This window comes from Pelobates fuscus, chromosome 6, assembly GCF_036172605.1.
Source record: "Pelobates fuscus isolate aPelFus1 chromosome 6, aPelFus1.pri, whole genome shotgun sequence".
Classification (NCBI taxonomy): domain Eukaryota; kingdom Metazoa; phylum Chordata; class Amphibia; order Anura; family Pelobatidae; genus Pelobates; species Pelobates fuscus.
The window spans coordinates 187,198,706-187,212,631 of NC_086322.1; the positions used below are offsets into that span (position 1 = coordinate 187,198,706).

At 37.8% G+C, this 13,926-nt stretch overlaps 1 protein-coding gene across 1 annotated transcript in view; it reads right to left on the reverse strand.

Annotated features, from left to right (window-relative positions):
• Nucleotides 1-8,509: 8,509 nt before the first annotated feature.
• MTTP (microsomal triglyceride transfer protein) overlaps nucleotides 8,510-13,926 on the reverse strand; it is a 113,951-nt gene continuing 108,534 nt past the window's right edge. Inside the window, exons 16-18 of the mRNA XM_063458586.1 lie at nucleotides 13,544-13,668; nucleotides 11,610-11,780; nucleotides 8,510-9,022 (exon numbers count right to left, since the gene is read on the reverse strand). Coding sequence (XP_063314656.1) covers nucleotides 8,854-9,022; nucleotides 11,610-11,780; nucleotides 13,544-13,668 — 465 coding nt within the window. The 3' untranslated portion in view covers nucleotides 8,510-8,853. The remainder of the gene's footprint in view (nucleotides 9,023-11,609; nucleotides 11,781-13,543; nucleotides 13,669-13,926) is intronic.

The following is a 13,926-nucleotide window of genomic DNA, read 5'->3' on the forward strand; positions in this document are numbered from 1 at the left end:
CCCTGCTAATTTAGTGTGCATTTCTTTTCCTTTATGAAGCCACAATCTACCTGTTTAAAAAAAAAAAGAGAGAAAACAGGTCCATAACCGGACCCGTAGTATCTTCTGTAGAACTGTCTCAACCAGTGGAAACAATCATGACATTAGCTGCACCTGCTACCACTGGCACAAGTAGCTCACCCACTGTCAATGTTACCAGCACCACCACTACGAACACCACTAGTACTACAATCATAAACAGCACCAGTACCAGCACCATCAACATTTCCATTAGCATTTATCAACCTAGTGCTAGTGTACAGGCTAGTGTTGTGCCAACTTCCACTGTCCGTGAGAGAAAAAATGAATGGTTTACTTTATTACTTATAAAAAACGTGCTTGGTTTTTATACTTTTGTTTGCTTCTTAATTACCAGACTTTTGGATGCTACTTGATATTCTTGCACCCTTGGACATATAGTTAAGGTTGGTACTAGCAGTTTCTTACAGGGAAGTTGGTAATGGGGAGGTACTTGTGCCCCAAAATGTACCTCCCCAAATGTAGCCCCAGATGTTTTTATGCAGGGTGCCTTTATGGTTCATTGGGAAGATCAATGTTCTTCCTCACCAGCCCATTGTGTAGGCTGAAAGAGGGAGCCCTGTTGAATGTAAACCTGCTCTATGGGAAAGAAGAGCTCCGAGAAGTACCGAACAACTTTCTTTTTACTACTACTACTACCTGCAAGGCCCAATACAGGAGGTCTTTATTGGGCACGGATTGAGTGCAGAGAGAGAGAGTGGATCTCCACACTGCACTTCCAGGACTCAGCATGAATTCCTCTCACCCTGTCCCAAAGTAACAAAAGGAAGGGGCAATAAACTCTATATATATATATATATATATATATATATATATATATATATATACAGATGAAAAGAGTGCACTCGAAAGGTCTTCTTAAAGATATAAACAATTTATTGTGCCAAACTTCAAAGACATACAAGTCGACGTTTCAGTCCTCGTAGGACTTTTTTCAAGACAAGGTCTTGAAAAAAGTCCTACGAGGACTGAAACGTCGACTTGTATGTCTTTGAAGTTTGGCACAATAAATTGTTTATATCTTTAAGAAGACCTTTCGAGTGCACTCTTTTCATCTGTATATATTGAAGGCTGAGGCAGCACCGAGGCAAGCACAAGACCGGTACATTGAGTGCGGGATATTTGCAGTTTGTATATATATATATATATATATATATATATATATATATATATATTGTTATTATTTTTTTTAATAGAATTTTTTTAAAACTTTAGATTTGTAAATTCAAGCCCCATCCCATGCCCACCCTTCACACCAAATCTCTCCTATGTAAATAACAATAGACTTGGAGATTTGTTTTGGTACAAATTGCATTTTGTCCGAACTTGGGCCAAGTGGAAGACCCTGTATCTCATAAGTGCTATTCCAGTATGTTAATGTGCATGGTAACTGTGGCACTATTATTCTCTCAATCTTACTCAATCTGGGTGGATCAGCAGTGCTGAAGTAATGACAGCTCTGAATTAAAAGTAAGTTTAACTGTTTTTTTATTTAAAAGTGTGGGCCCAATGACATAGACATCCAAAGAAACACTCTATATACAATGTTAGAGTGTCCCTTTAAATAACACTTACTGCAGTACCCCCCTCCTGTGGTGCTGAAGGGGTTAAACCCCTTCAGTCACTTACCTGAATCCAGCGGCGATGTCCCTTGGGGGGAGACCTAATGTGCATGCACGCATTATGGTTTCCCCACAGGAAAACATTATTCAATACTTTCCTAAGGGGAAAAATCTGACGCTGGAGGTCCTCATACATCCAGCGTCAGATACAGTGGCGTACACACAACCCATGGGGCCCCGGTGCGAAAACTGATCCGTGGCCCCCCCCGCGCGCTTACTCTGTGCGGGCTGGGGCCGCAACACATGGCGGCGGGCACCGGGTCGCAGGGCTGCGACCTGTGTGACCGCGGTATGTACGCCAGTGCATGCATAAACACATCCACTTAAAGGACCACTAGAGACACCCAGATCACATCAGCTCAATGAAGTGGTCTGGGTGCCAGGTCTCTAGTTTTAACCCTGCAGCTGAAAACATAGCCGTTTCAGAGAAACGGCTATGTTTCACTGAGGGTTAATCCAGCCTCTAGCGGCTGTCTCATTGACAGCCGCTAGAGGATTTTCTGCGATTCTCACTGTGAAAATCACAGTGAGAAGACGCTGAACGTCCATAGGAAAGCATTGAATAATGCTTTCCTATGGGCGGTTTGAATGCGCGCATGACTCTTGCCACGCATGCGCATTCGGAGCTGAGAGGCGGAGAGATTCCCAGCGCCAAGGGAGTCCGGCGCTGGAGAAAGGTAAGTGCTTAAGACACACACACTCTCATGAACAGACGCACACATTTACTGACAGACACACACTCAGTGACAGACATACATACACACTCACTAACAGATGCACACAAACATACTCAGTAACAGACACACACACTAACACACACATTAACATACACTCACACACACACTCTAAGACTAACACACACAATCTAACACTAACACACACTCACACTCACAAACACACACTAACATACACTCACACACTAACACACTCACACTATAACACACTCACACTATAACACACTCACACTATAACACACTCTAACACACTAACATACAAACACACACACTAACATACAAACACACACTAACATACACTCACAAACATACACTCACACTCACAAACACACACTAACATACACTCATACACACACTAACACACACTCACACACACTAACATACACTCACACACACTAACATACACTCACACACACTCACACACACTAACATACACTCACAAACACATTTTTTTTTAAATCCCCCCAGCCTCCTTACCTGTGGGAGAGCTGAGGGGATTCCCTGGGGTCCAGTGGTGCTGCTGGGCTCCTGGGGGGCCGGTCACCCGGCGAGCAGTCAGGCTGGCCGGTCCTGCGGGCGCGCGAGGGAGCACTGTCTCCTGTGTGCTTCCTCTTCAGCTCCCTCGCGCGCCGCACTGATACCGGAGCCGGAAGATGACGTCATCTTCCGGCTCCGGTATCAGTGCGGTGCGCGAGGGAGCTGAAGAGGAAGCACCTAGGAAACAGTGCTCCCTCGCGCGCGCTCAGGACCGGCCAGCCGGGTGACAGCAGGGCCAGCCTCGGGGGGCCCTGAGGTGGCCGGCTCTTGGGCCCCCCAGGAGAAGAGGCTGGCCCAGTGACATACATACCGGGGTCGCAGGGCGGCCGGGCCCCTGGTGGGCCGGGCCCGGTCGCAGCCGCGACCCCTGCGACCCCGGTATGTACGCCACTGGTCAGATAACAGACCAAAGGTCTGTTTCGATTCCGGAAGTCGTTCTAGTGGCTGTAGAGGAGGCATTAACCCTCGGAGGTAATTATTTCAGTTTCTCAGAAACTGCAATAATTACCACTGTAGGGTTAAGGGGCATGGGACATTGCATTAATGAGCTGATGCCCCTTAACCCTAACCCAATGAGCTGACATCAATGAGCTGAAGTGATCTGGCTGCTTACAGTGTCCCTTTAACCGTCCAACTCTAAAGTATTCACTGTTTATAAGAGCAGGCAAACCTGATATGCCCATCAGAATGATGCATTGTTTTATTTTTCCAATTGCTCTGTTTTTCAGGTTTATTTATGGAAGTGATATGTTTTCTTTGAGAACTTGAGAAGTCAGTAGATGCTACATGGTGATGTCTTTCAACTTTATTCATAACACAAATCAAAATCAGAGTGATAATCCAAATGTGAGAGCATAGGTCAATCCACACACATGCTTAAATAATGCCTTATTTCTGGAAGATTAACAGTTTTGTTTTTTTCTGTAACCATGGTGCTGCTGTGCTATAAGTCATTGCATCCAAGCTGACAGCTGTTAATAAAGCTGCGGTATCTCTCATTATGTTCAGCTGCTAAGCGTTGCTATTAACAATCCCATTCTAGTGATAACTGACCTCATGGTTATTGTATGTTAGCAACTGTAAAATCATCATGAGGCACCCTTCTCAGGAATTAACTGTCTTATGTAATGCCTATAATAAAAGCAAAAGAACTGTGGATTCTTTGTCTCTTCATTTTCTATATGATTTCTATGTGAACCACAGTGTTTCTTCAAGACTCGATTTTTCGAAATACAGTTCTTAAAGGGGCCGTGTCATCAGTGAATTTTTTATAAAAACAGAATCTTTTGAAATGAAATGAGAAACTCATAGAGGCTTTTTAAAAGACAAAACATAAATAAGGATTAATATGCATTTAATAATTTACCCATGTATTAACAATTTCTTAAAACCTATGAATAAGAATAGAACAATCTCATGATGCAGTATTTTTGGATGTCATAATGAGGGGTGACCTAGGAAAATATATAAGACTTACAATATATAGGGAGGTATGTAGACTCAGTTTTATTTGCTTCTGTTAATCATCTCCAGTATAAGCAAGGAAAGTAGATGAGTCTATTGGCCAAAAAAATAAAGTGCCGTACCGAAAACTCTCTCTGCAACTTTGGTTCACCAGAATGGAGGGATTCACTGCTATAAAAGAACTTACCTATATTTCCTTAGGTCACATGCAAGCATACAACACAATTTGGGCCCAAATTCTAATGACAATGACATTCTACTGTGGTAACCTGGACATATGGTGATTATGACCATGGAACGCTTATATTCTTTTATGCTCAAAGTGCTTGGTATACCCTTCCCCCTGACTATTGGATTTGACTATGTTGCTTTATATCATGTTTATTCTTGTCTCTTTTCGAGAAAAAAATGACGTACAAAAAAGTAAGATAAAACGTATTTTTTATGCATGCAAATAACATTTTGCTCACATGTAAAATTGGTTGTTATAAGCCGCACATGTAAAATTGGTTCACGCAAGCCATTAGCTTCTTGAGTGATTTGTCAGAGAGCTTATTTTATAATAAACCAGTATACCAAAGACTTGGTAGATGAAGACAGCACAAGCTGAATCACAAATTAGTAGCAAAGAGTAGAGAGAATTGTAAGGAAATACCCTTACCACTCTCATGCATTATGCCATCATACAAGCATAAAAATCAGATTAGGGGGTCATTGTAACCATGTTTAGACCCTACAGGTGACTGTTTGCTTTAAGTCAGTGCTGAAGATTCAACAACACTGTGGGTTTTAAGGATCAACTGTGAAAAAATTAAAACAAGTTTTTAAAAAAAAAAATCTATGGATTTGCCATTTTGACAATCTCACAATGCATCCAAGTAACTTCTGGATTTGTGAGGGAAAATAGAGAGATACACATTGACTGGATCTGGTGAGGTCATGCCACCCACATCAAGCAGTTCTTGAATTACTTCTTGTCCTAACTTCCACCCACTGTGCCCACATACACTACTTGTTTTGATGCAAAATGACACCATGAAGGTGCATTTCTAGTTACAAATATAAAAAACAAAACGAGACATGGGTCTGCCTCGAAACTGTTAAAAATGGTATGAGTGCGTGCCAAACATTTTTTTCAGGCTAGGTTGGCTGCCCGTTAGCTGTACTTGCCAGCATGTATCACCCCCATGCCAAGCCGGGCATTAGTTATTGTTATTTTTTTAGGTTTTCAATTCTCCATTACTATCTTCTCTGCAGTCTTACCAGTTCACACATCTCAACATTTTGATTCTCAATATATTCAGAATATTTTTCACTTGTTTTCAAAGAACCATAAGGCATCACAAGGTAGTCTCAATTTTTGATTGGCCCTTTTGCTCCTGATTTCTTTTTAGTGTTACTTGTTTTTAAACCAGGTGTAAATATAGGTTTCAGCGCTTAGTTGATAATCCCCTTATTAGTAATAAGGGTGTCAATATGTAAAAAATTATGAAACATATGTAAAAAAGGTTAAAAATAAGATGAAAGAATAAAAATGAAAACAACTAAAGTTCAAAATAATTGTGGAAAAATACCAATACAAAAGAAAGTCCAAAGTCTGCAAAATCTGAGTGTAAGTCCTGCAAAAAAGAGTCCAATAATGTAGTGGAAGGTGGGGGTCCAAATGTATGCGGAAATACCTTGGATAGAAAGAGACAAAAAAAGTATATAGAGTAACTCGATAACAAATTTATTGCTCCAGGTATAAAAGGTCCCCCCCAACATAAAAACTCTTACACGAATAAAAATATAATACTCATTGTGAAGCAGAAGAAAAAAACCCGTGCTCGCTCGTTGTAAGTTCAAACTGAAGCTCCGGTTCCCCAAGGAGGACAGCAGCTGCCTGGTGCATTTAGGAGGGCTGTCTGTGATGGCACTGGCGGAGAAACACTCGCGGTGAATGCGGCTTCTTTCAGGAGCTTATGGAGAAGGGTATACTGCAGTATACTTACATTCAGATTTTGCAGACTTTGGACTTTCTTTTGTATTGGTATTTTTCCACAATTATTTCGAACTTTAGTTATTTTCATTTTTATTCTTTCATCTTATTTTTAACCTTATTTACATATGTTTCATTATTTTTTACATATTGACACCCTTATTACTAATAAGGGGATTATCAACTAAGCGCTGAAATCTATATTTACACATCTACATAGGAATTGGGAAATTTATTTTGTTTTAGCTGCTAACATTTTCAGAAATAGTTAGAATACTATTTCTATCTGCTTTATTTAGACTATACATTGGTTATTACGTTAGTCTGTTATCTATTTAGTACATGCGCTCTCTTTCATATCTTGTATATTGTGTTTTTAAACCAGGTTGAGAATCAAGGAAAATATAGTTCACACATACCTTAGGTGCCAATGTATTGTATAAAACATGAAAGTGTGCAATCTTATTTACAACTATCCGGTTCCCCTTGGGGGTCATGTGAATAGGACTTATATAACAGGGGTTACCCAAAACACTCAAAATACAGCAATTCAAGTAATTCCCTAAATTTAGGTAATTCTCTTAAATAAAATCAAAAATTAAAAAAAAACAAAAAAACTTTATTAATACTAAACAGCCTGGGACTTGGATATCCAACAACAAAACAATATAATCACCCTTTAAAATAACTTTGGAGACCTGGAGAGGCTACCACTAAAGTTAAATGTAGCTCTACTTAATATAGGAAAAACTATTCTAAGGCTAATTAAAGTCACTAATTAGGTTAGTTGCTTACATCGCTCATTAAAAAGGATGTTTGGAACCAAATTTACTTTGTGTAGGATTAAAAAGCAGAGAAAGAATGAGCGCAAACCTCATCAATTAACACATGGACACGTATTTCATGTTCTCTAATTTATTTTTATTGTTGGGTTTTCTGTTTAAACGTACACCTTTCTCAAATTCAGCTCGAAATGAGCACTTAATGTTTTTGTGGACTGGAGACTGACTATATATGTATAATATATGAAATCGACACCTTTGCAAAAAAATATAGTACAACATAGCCAAATGAGAATATAGCTAAGCAGGTGAGATTGTTTCTGCAATTCTTCCATTTAGTCTTACACTTTCCAAATTAAATTTTTAATTTAAAAGTAACCTCTGTTTAAATGTACTGCCTATTCACTAAACTGGGAACAATGGAGGTTTCACCAAGGGAATATACGTTTTAGGCCAAAACAATCGCTAGGTGTGAGATTTTCTTTCTCCAAATTCTAATTCAGCTATTTTGGCCAAAAATGTGCAAATTCCTACTTAATCTCTAGCAATTTAATGAATAACCCTAAATACATTATATAATTCACTTGTGAATGAAATATCTTTTGTTGTAATTTCTATGGAAAATATCTATCAATCTAAATATATGTTTTCTGTTTGATAGCAGAAGGTAGTTATAACGCAAAGAAGATTGTATCACTTTAAATAAACATGATGGTAAAAGACAAGATGGCTGGCCTCTCTAACCACAGAATCAAATGTAATATACAACATTAGAGTGACAATTACATTGTATATCTCAGTCAGTAAGATGCATCTGATCATGAAATGAAACATATAGAAATGAAAAAAAAAAGAAAATTATATATACACAGCTACTTCAGATTTAATATATAGTTGGGTTTATTATCTTTTGTTGATTAGGATTTGAGATTGCTGGGCAATATAGCGATCCCTATAGTAAAGCCTTGTCCTCATTGTATTTTTTGTTTTGTCCGTTATCAGTGGGGTGAGTATTTGAGGGACATTATCCTTGAGCTAATTTTGATTTGTGATTTATTATTTTTTATTTACTTTATATTTAAGGGATTCCTGATGCTTTTGCTGTTTATATCCCCAAACTACCGAGACAGGATATTAGTTTGTTCACTTACATTTGGGTTCTCTATTACATTATATGGATTTAATTGCAACATATTAATTTAAGGAGACTAGATGTATTTTGTTACCAGTGCTGGCTGGTAACTCTTTATGTGATTTTTATTCCTATCTCTTTTTGATTTGGTAGATTTTTGCAAGGTGTTATGTTTCTTATAAAAAAAAAAAAGTGGGATGTATTAAAAAAACAAAACAAAAAAACGACACTAACACTTGTAACCGAATACATGACTTACAGCTGTTTCTTTTTGTGTCTAGTGAATTTTCATTATTATTAATCAGGCAAATACTGCGTGTGTTTCCTGTTTCAAAAAGTTACAAAAAAAATAACCCTTTAATTTGTTACAATATTAGTGCATGAACGAAATGTTAACGCTTTAGTTTTAGAACACTTTAAAAATGACTTAAATACATGTAAATATGTAAACATTATGTGAGTACTAAACACAAAGTACACACACAACTATCCGCAAGGGAACCATTGACTCAGTAGTATGGAATGTTCAAAACCAGCTGTCCGATGAGCTGGATTGTTCTCCAAAGACTTCCCTGCACATGTTGGAGTTTTCTTTATGGAGAGGAAGCTCGGAACCTTCCACAGTTTGCACTTTTCCTTTCCGGGACACATAGGCTTTGCCAGAAGCCAATCTCTCATATTTGGTAATGTATTGTCTGCAAATACAAGCACATTTCAGAAATGTTGGGTTAGCCGTGCAATTCATAGCTTTATCAGACTACATACTCAGGATAAATTAAGATGATGAGTAATGCGTTGCCCTGGCCTTTGGTGCATAAGGATTTAGTCACATTGACACAGCTATACATTAGAGTTAATCATGCCTGACTCTAGCGATCCAATATTCAGCTACCCCAATCACTAACACATATACGCTAGTAAGGAGTACCGTTATCCTGTTAATTTTCTCTTCCTATTACTTACCACTCTATGTATACTCTCATGCACAAGTCATGCTTTTCGCATATGTTTCTTCTGTACCTGTTTCTCCATGACATGTGCAATAAGCTACCATATTTAAAATCAAACGTGATCCTGATCTACTGTTTTCAAATATTATAAAAATGTGCCTGTATCTCAAATGCCATAACATGTCATACCAGTGTTTACCTACTCTACCGGTTGTCGCTGTTGTGGCACACGCCGGCTGTTTGTTCATTCCGTGCACAACCAAAATAAAGAATTAATAGAGTTAATCAGGCCTTCTTATATGGGAAACCAGCAATGCTCATTTTAGTGTGCCAGAGACTAGCACCTTGTTCTGACTTATAATTATTTCTCTGTTACCTGTCTCACTACATCTCTCAGGCATCCCATACGCCTTTCAATCTATCCATGTTTATTTGAAGGGAAGCACAATTATTCTGGAAATTGAATAATTGAATGAAGCCTTGAAAATCACTCATGTTAACCTATTTTTCATATGATGTTTAATGTTCTTTTAAATGCATAATAAAAAATCATCAAATGTCATCAAAACTATAGGCAATCTTTGGCACTCTCATAATGCTCTTACAGCAATAATGCTGGCAAAGCATCAAGGGATATGTAGTCCACAAAATCTGGAGTGTCAAAGATTGCCTAACCCTCAGTCCTAGTTAGTCCAGACAGAGGAGGTAAAATAGAAATACTGGGGGATGATTTCACAAAATGTCACCAATTCTAATTTTTGGTGAATTATTTGGTGCAAAATAGATCTGTCAGCTATTTTCATCTGTATCTTATTGTGCCCCAACAGTCTTTTTTGAATAAACACAATGGATTTATTAATTTTTCCACCACTGTATATCTGCCAGTCTTCAGAAATTACAATTTCCGCAAAAATTGGCAGAATATAAAGAAAAGCATCACTTTCTAGATAACTTGAAAACTATCAAAATAATGAAAAACTTTAATTGTAACTTTTTAGATCACTTTGATAAATATATTATAAGACTTATAACAATGTGTATATAACAATGTGCAGGCAGACCGGAGGTGGTCGTTACCAAATTGTAACAAAGGAGAGGATATGGCAGCTCTATATCAGAGTTGAGGTTAGTCTATGTATATATATATATATATATATATATATATCTGTAATATGATGTCTTGGGGGGGGGGGGGCAGGTGGGGGCGATGGGGAGGGGGTGGAGGAGGGGATGTAATGCAATGATAAGTTCACTATAAAACCCATAGTTGTGTCTTTCAACTTCCCCCATATCCTGCCCTGTCTTCAATTATTATCTTCCTCTATATCAATCGGCTGCCTCCTTTACAAATTTCAGCCTCGCCATGCCACTCATTCTTATTTTGACATCTTACTTGGCCTGCACCGCAGAAGTTTATTCAATAAAAACACAGAATTTTAGTGAACTGAAACTGAATTGCAAAAAATTAAGGACACTTTTAGCCAAGCAGTTACTATAGCTAAAGTTAAAGATTTTTTTTCCAAATTATCTTTTATTTTTTGTGTAAATCAAAATTTGTTTTACAATTTAGTGCTTAAAGTTTTTTTTGTTTTTTTAAACCTCTTTTTGTCTTTCATTCCATGTCAATCTTTGATAGTAAACAGTGCATGTAGAGTTGTTATGAAGTCAGCACGATTTATCAATCTCTGATTCTACAACTGAACACATGATGAAGGATTTGGTTGCATGACCGTCAAATGATCGTGGGTCACCACTTTATAATATCTTTGTAATGGGAACCAGAGTAATGGAAATATAATTTAATCTACACACATACAAGCATTCTGACGAGTACAATGCCAGGCTTCCCAATTATCCCTATTTAAGAAGCGCAGACCCAATTTTAGGGTCATGTCCCCTGAATTGTTTGGAAAATGTTCCAGATACTCTAGTGTTCCATAGTGTCACACATTCTGGGAACCCAGGGAATTGTCACCTGGAAGCACAGTGTGAGTACATCATTAAATGTTTCCTTTCTATGCTGAGGCCACTATGCTTTTATTTTAGCATATGGGCAGATGCCAAAATCCTGTAGAATTAAACTGAAGTAGAGGCAATGACCCAGCTTGTAATTTTATCAACCAATTGGATGCTTTTGCCTGATATTTGGTTTATTTTACAAATCAGCTGTCACAAAATCCTAAATAATTTTAACAAACAACAAAAAAAAGAAATATATTTTTAGTACACATACACAATAATAATCAATACTTAATATTCTGAAATTGCATGAGAAATAATAATATCACTTTCATCAATTTGGAACTGTGATTAAAAGGTGATGCGTTTTTACCTAAAAGGAAATGTTCCTTTATCCATTTGCATGCACACTAAAAATGGATATGACGAAAACTTCACGGTTGAAATGAAATCAAAGGATGACTCTGTTTCAAAGCGACTTCCCATACCAGCATCTATGAATCCTGAATCAACCGTTACGTTCCCCAAAATCACCATGGCCCCTCTGTAGAGATGAATTAAAACTATTAGAAATGTTACAAGCATTTTAAATTCTAGTAAGTTTATTTATTTTACCAAGAAGTGTACACTAAGACGCACTTTTGTTATAATATATGTACTTTGGCATTGATATTCTTGTCAATCTTGTCCTCCAGTTGTTGGATTGCAATTCCATTAAATTAACTCTCCAAACCACTTCTAGTGCTTATGGTGCCAGGAATGCCCTGGCACTGTCCCAATGTAATTTGTTCAACCCTTGTTTTCACAACTTACCTTGGCCTGCACTATAGGGGTATATAGTTAGGGCTACGCAGCAGGGTCACGCAGAGCTGCGCTCATTGGCTAAAAACATCAGCTTACTGCTCTTGCATTGGCAGCGTGACATCAGGCTCAGTGGGTAAGTTGTCAAACTGTTCTAAAATGGATAGACAAATTACACTAAGATAACACCAGGGCACCATAACCATATTCATTTAATAATGGGAATGGTAGATTAACTGCAACTTGAGGGTCAAGGCTCGACCCCCCCTAATTACACGAGTTTCATGTTATTCTGCATTTCAAAACATTGGAAACCTTTATAAACCATGTAATAAACATAAACCATTTAAGGGGACACTATAGTCACCAATACATCTTTAGCTTTACCCTTACTTTATAGCAAATTTTGTTTAATTTAGAATTTTTTATCTCCTGCTCTGTTAATAGCTAGCTAGACCCTGCAGGAGCCTCCTGTATGTAATAAAGTTCAATTTACATAGCAGGAAATGCAAAATACAGTTTGAAACCAAATTTACTTTGCGTAGGATTAAAAAGCAGAGAAAGAATGGGTGCAAACCTCATCAATTAACACTTTTAAAGTAAGTTACATCTTATTAAAAATTAAACCAAATTTTTCACGCAGGCTGTGTCAGTCACAGGCAGAGGATGTGTTTCTAGGGCTGTATAAACAGAAACAAAGGAGAAATAACTTTTAAATGGCAGTAAATTGAGCAGTAAGACTTCAGAGGCATGATCTATACACAAAAGCTGCTTCATTAAGCTAAAAATGTTTTGGTAACTTTAATTATAACAAACAAATTCATAAATAAAACACTGCAAGACATATTTTGCAGTTCTGGATATGCTCCACACATATACATTGAAGCCAGTGTTCTCAATCATCATAAATTCAAAAACGTACATCTTGCAAACTTTAATTATTTGTCAGATTATTCTTTAAAGGGACAGTATATCATTAGGAATGGGCATCTGTTTTAGCCCCCACCCCTGTGTGCACTTAAAAAAATAAAAAATAATTTGACTTACCTTTTCTCCAGTGTTGTGTCTCCATTGGCGCTGCTGCCCGCTCCTCCTCTCGCGGTGTCCTCTTGGGTCCTTCAGGTCCTCGTAGAGGAGCATTAAGGATAGTTGGCACATATGATACTCTTGAAGTGATCCACCAAGATTCTCTTGTCATAGAGAATCATTAAATGTACTGATTCTCTATGACAAACTGTAATGGCCTTGCGTATGAACACATAATGTCACATTATGCATGGGTAAGAGCCATGCTTCGAAGACTTCTAATTATTAAAATATTTCAATTTAGAGACTAGGACATAGAGGAAATTATTGTAGACACTATAGGAACTTCAATTTGAGTTGTTATAGTGCGTTCAGTGTTCTTTTAACATTTTGACAAATGTTAATTCACAAAACATCAGTATTTGGAATTCTAGCAGATAACAACTTGATGTGCATAGAAATTTGAGCTGGATAGCTTACCTATTATTAACACTGGTTTTAGACTCTCTGTACCATAGACTGAACTCCATTCCACCTGATATATCAATTGCCAAACCGCCCTGGAACTCTGCATTGGCTCTCAGCCCGGATTGAAGTTGGATAGTCTGGAAGTGCAACAGACGTGTCATTATCAATCCTCAAGGGGGAGATCTGAAACCTGTGTTAAAGCTATTATTACCAGATATTGGCATATAGACTTTTGCATGGCGAGATAAAATTTGCTTCAACCGATCCAATTCATCTGACAATAAAACAAGTTTTGGGGTGGTGAATTTTGGCCATATGAATTTAGAAAGTGAATGAGACAAGCCAAAACGCGTGAAAAATGGACCAATAAATGTACTCCAAACTACACCAATCAG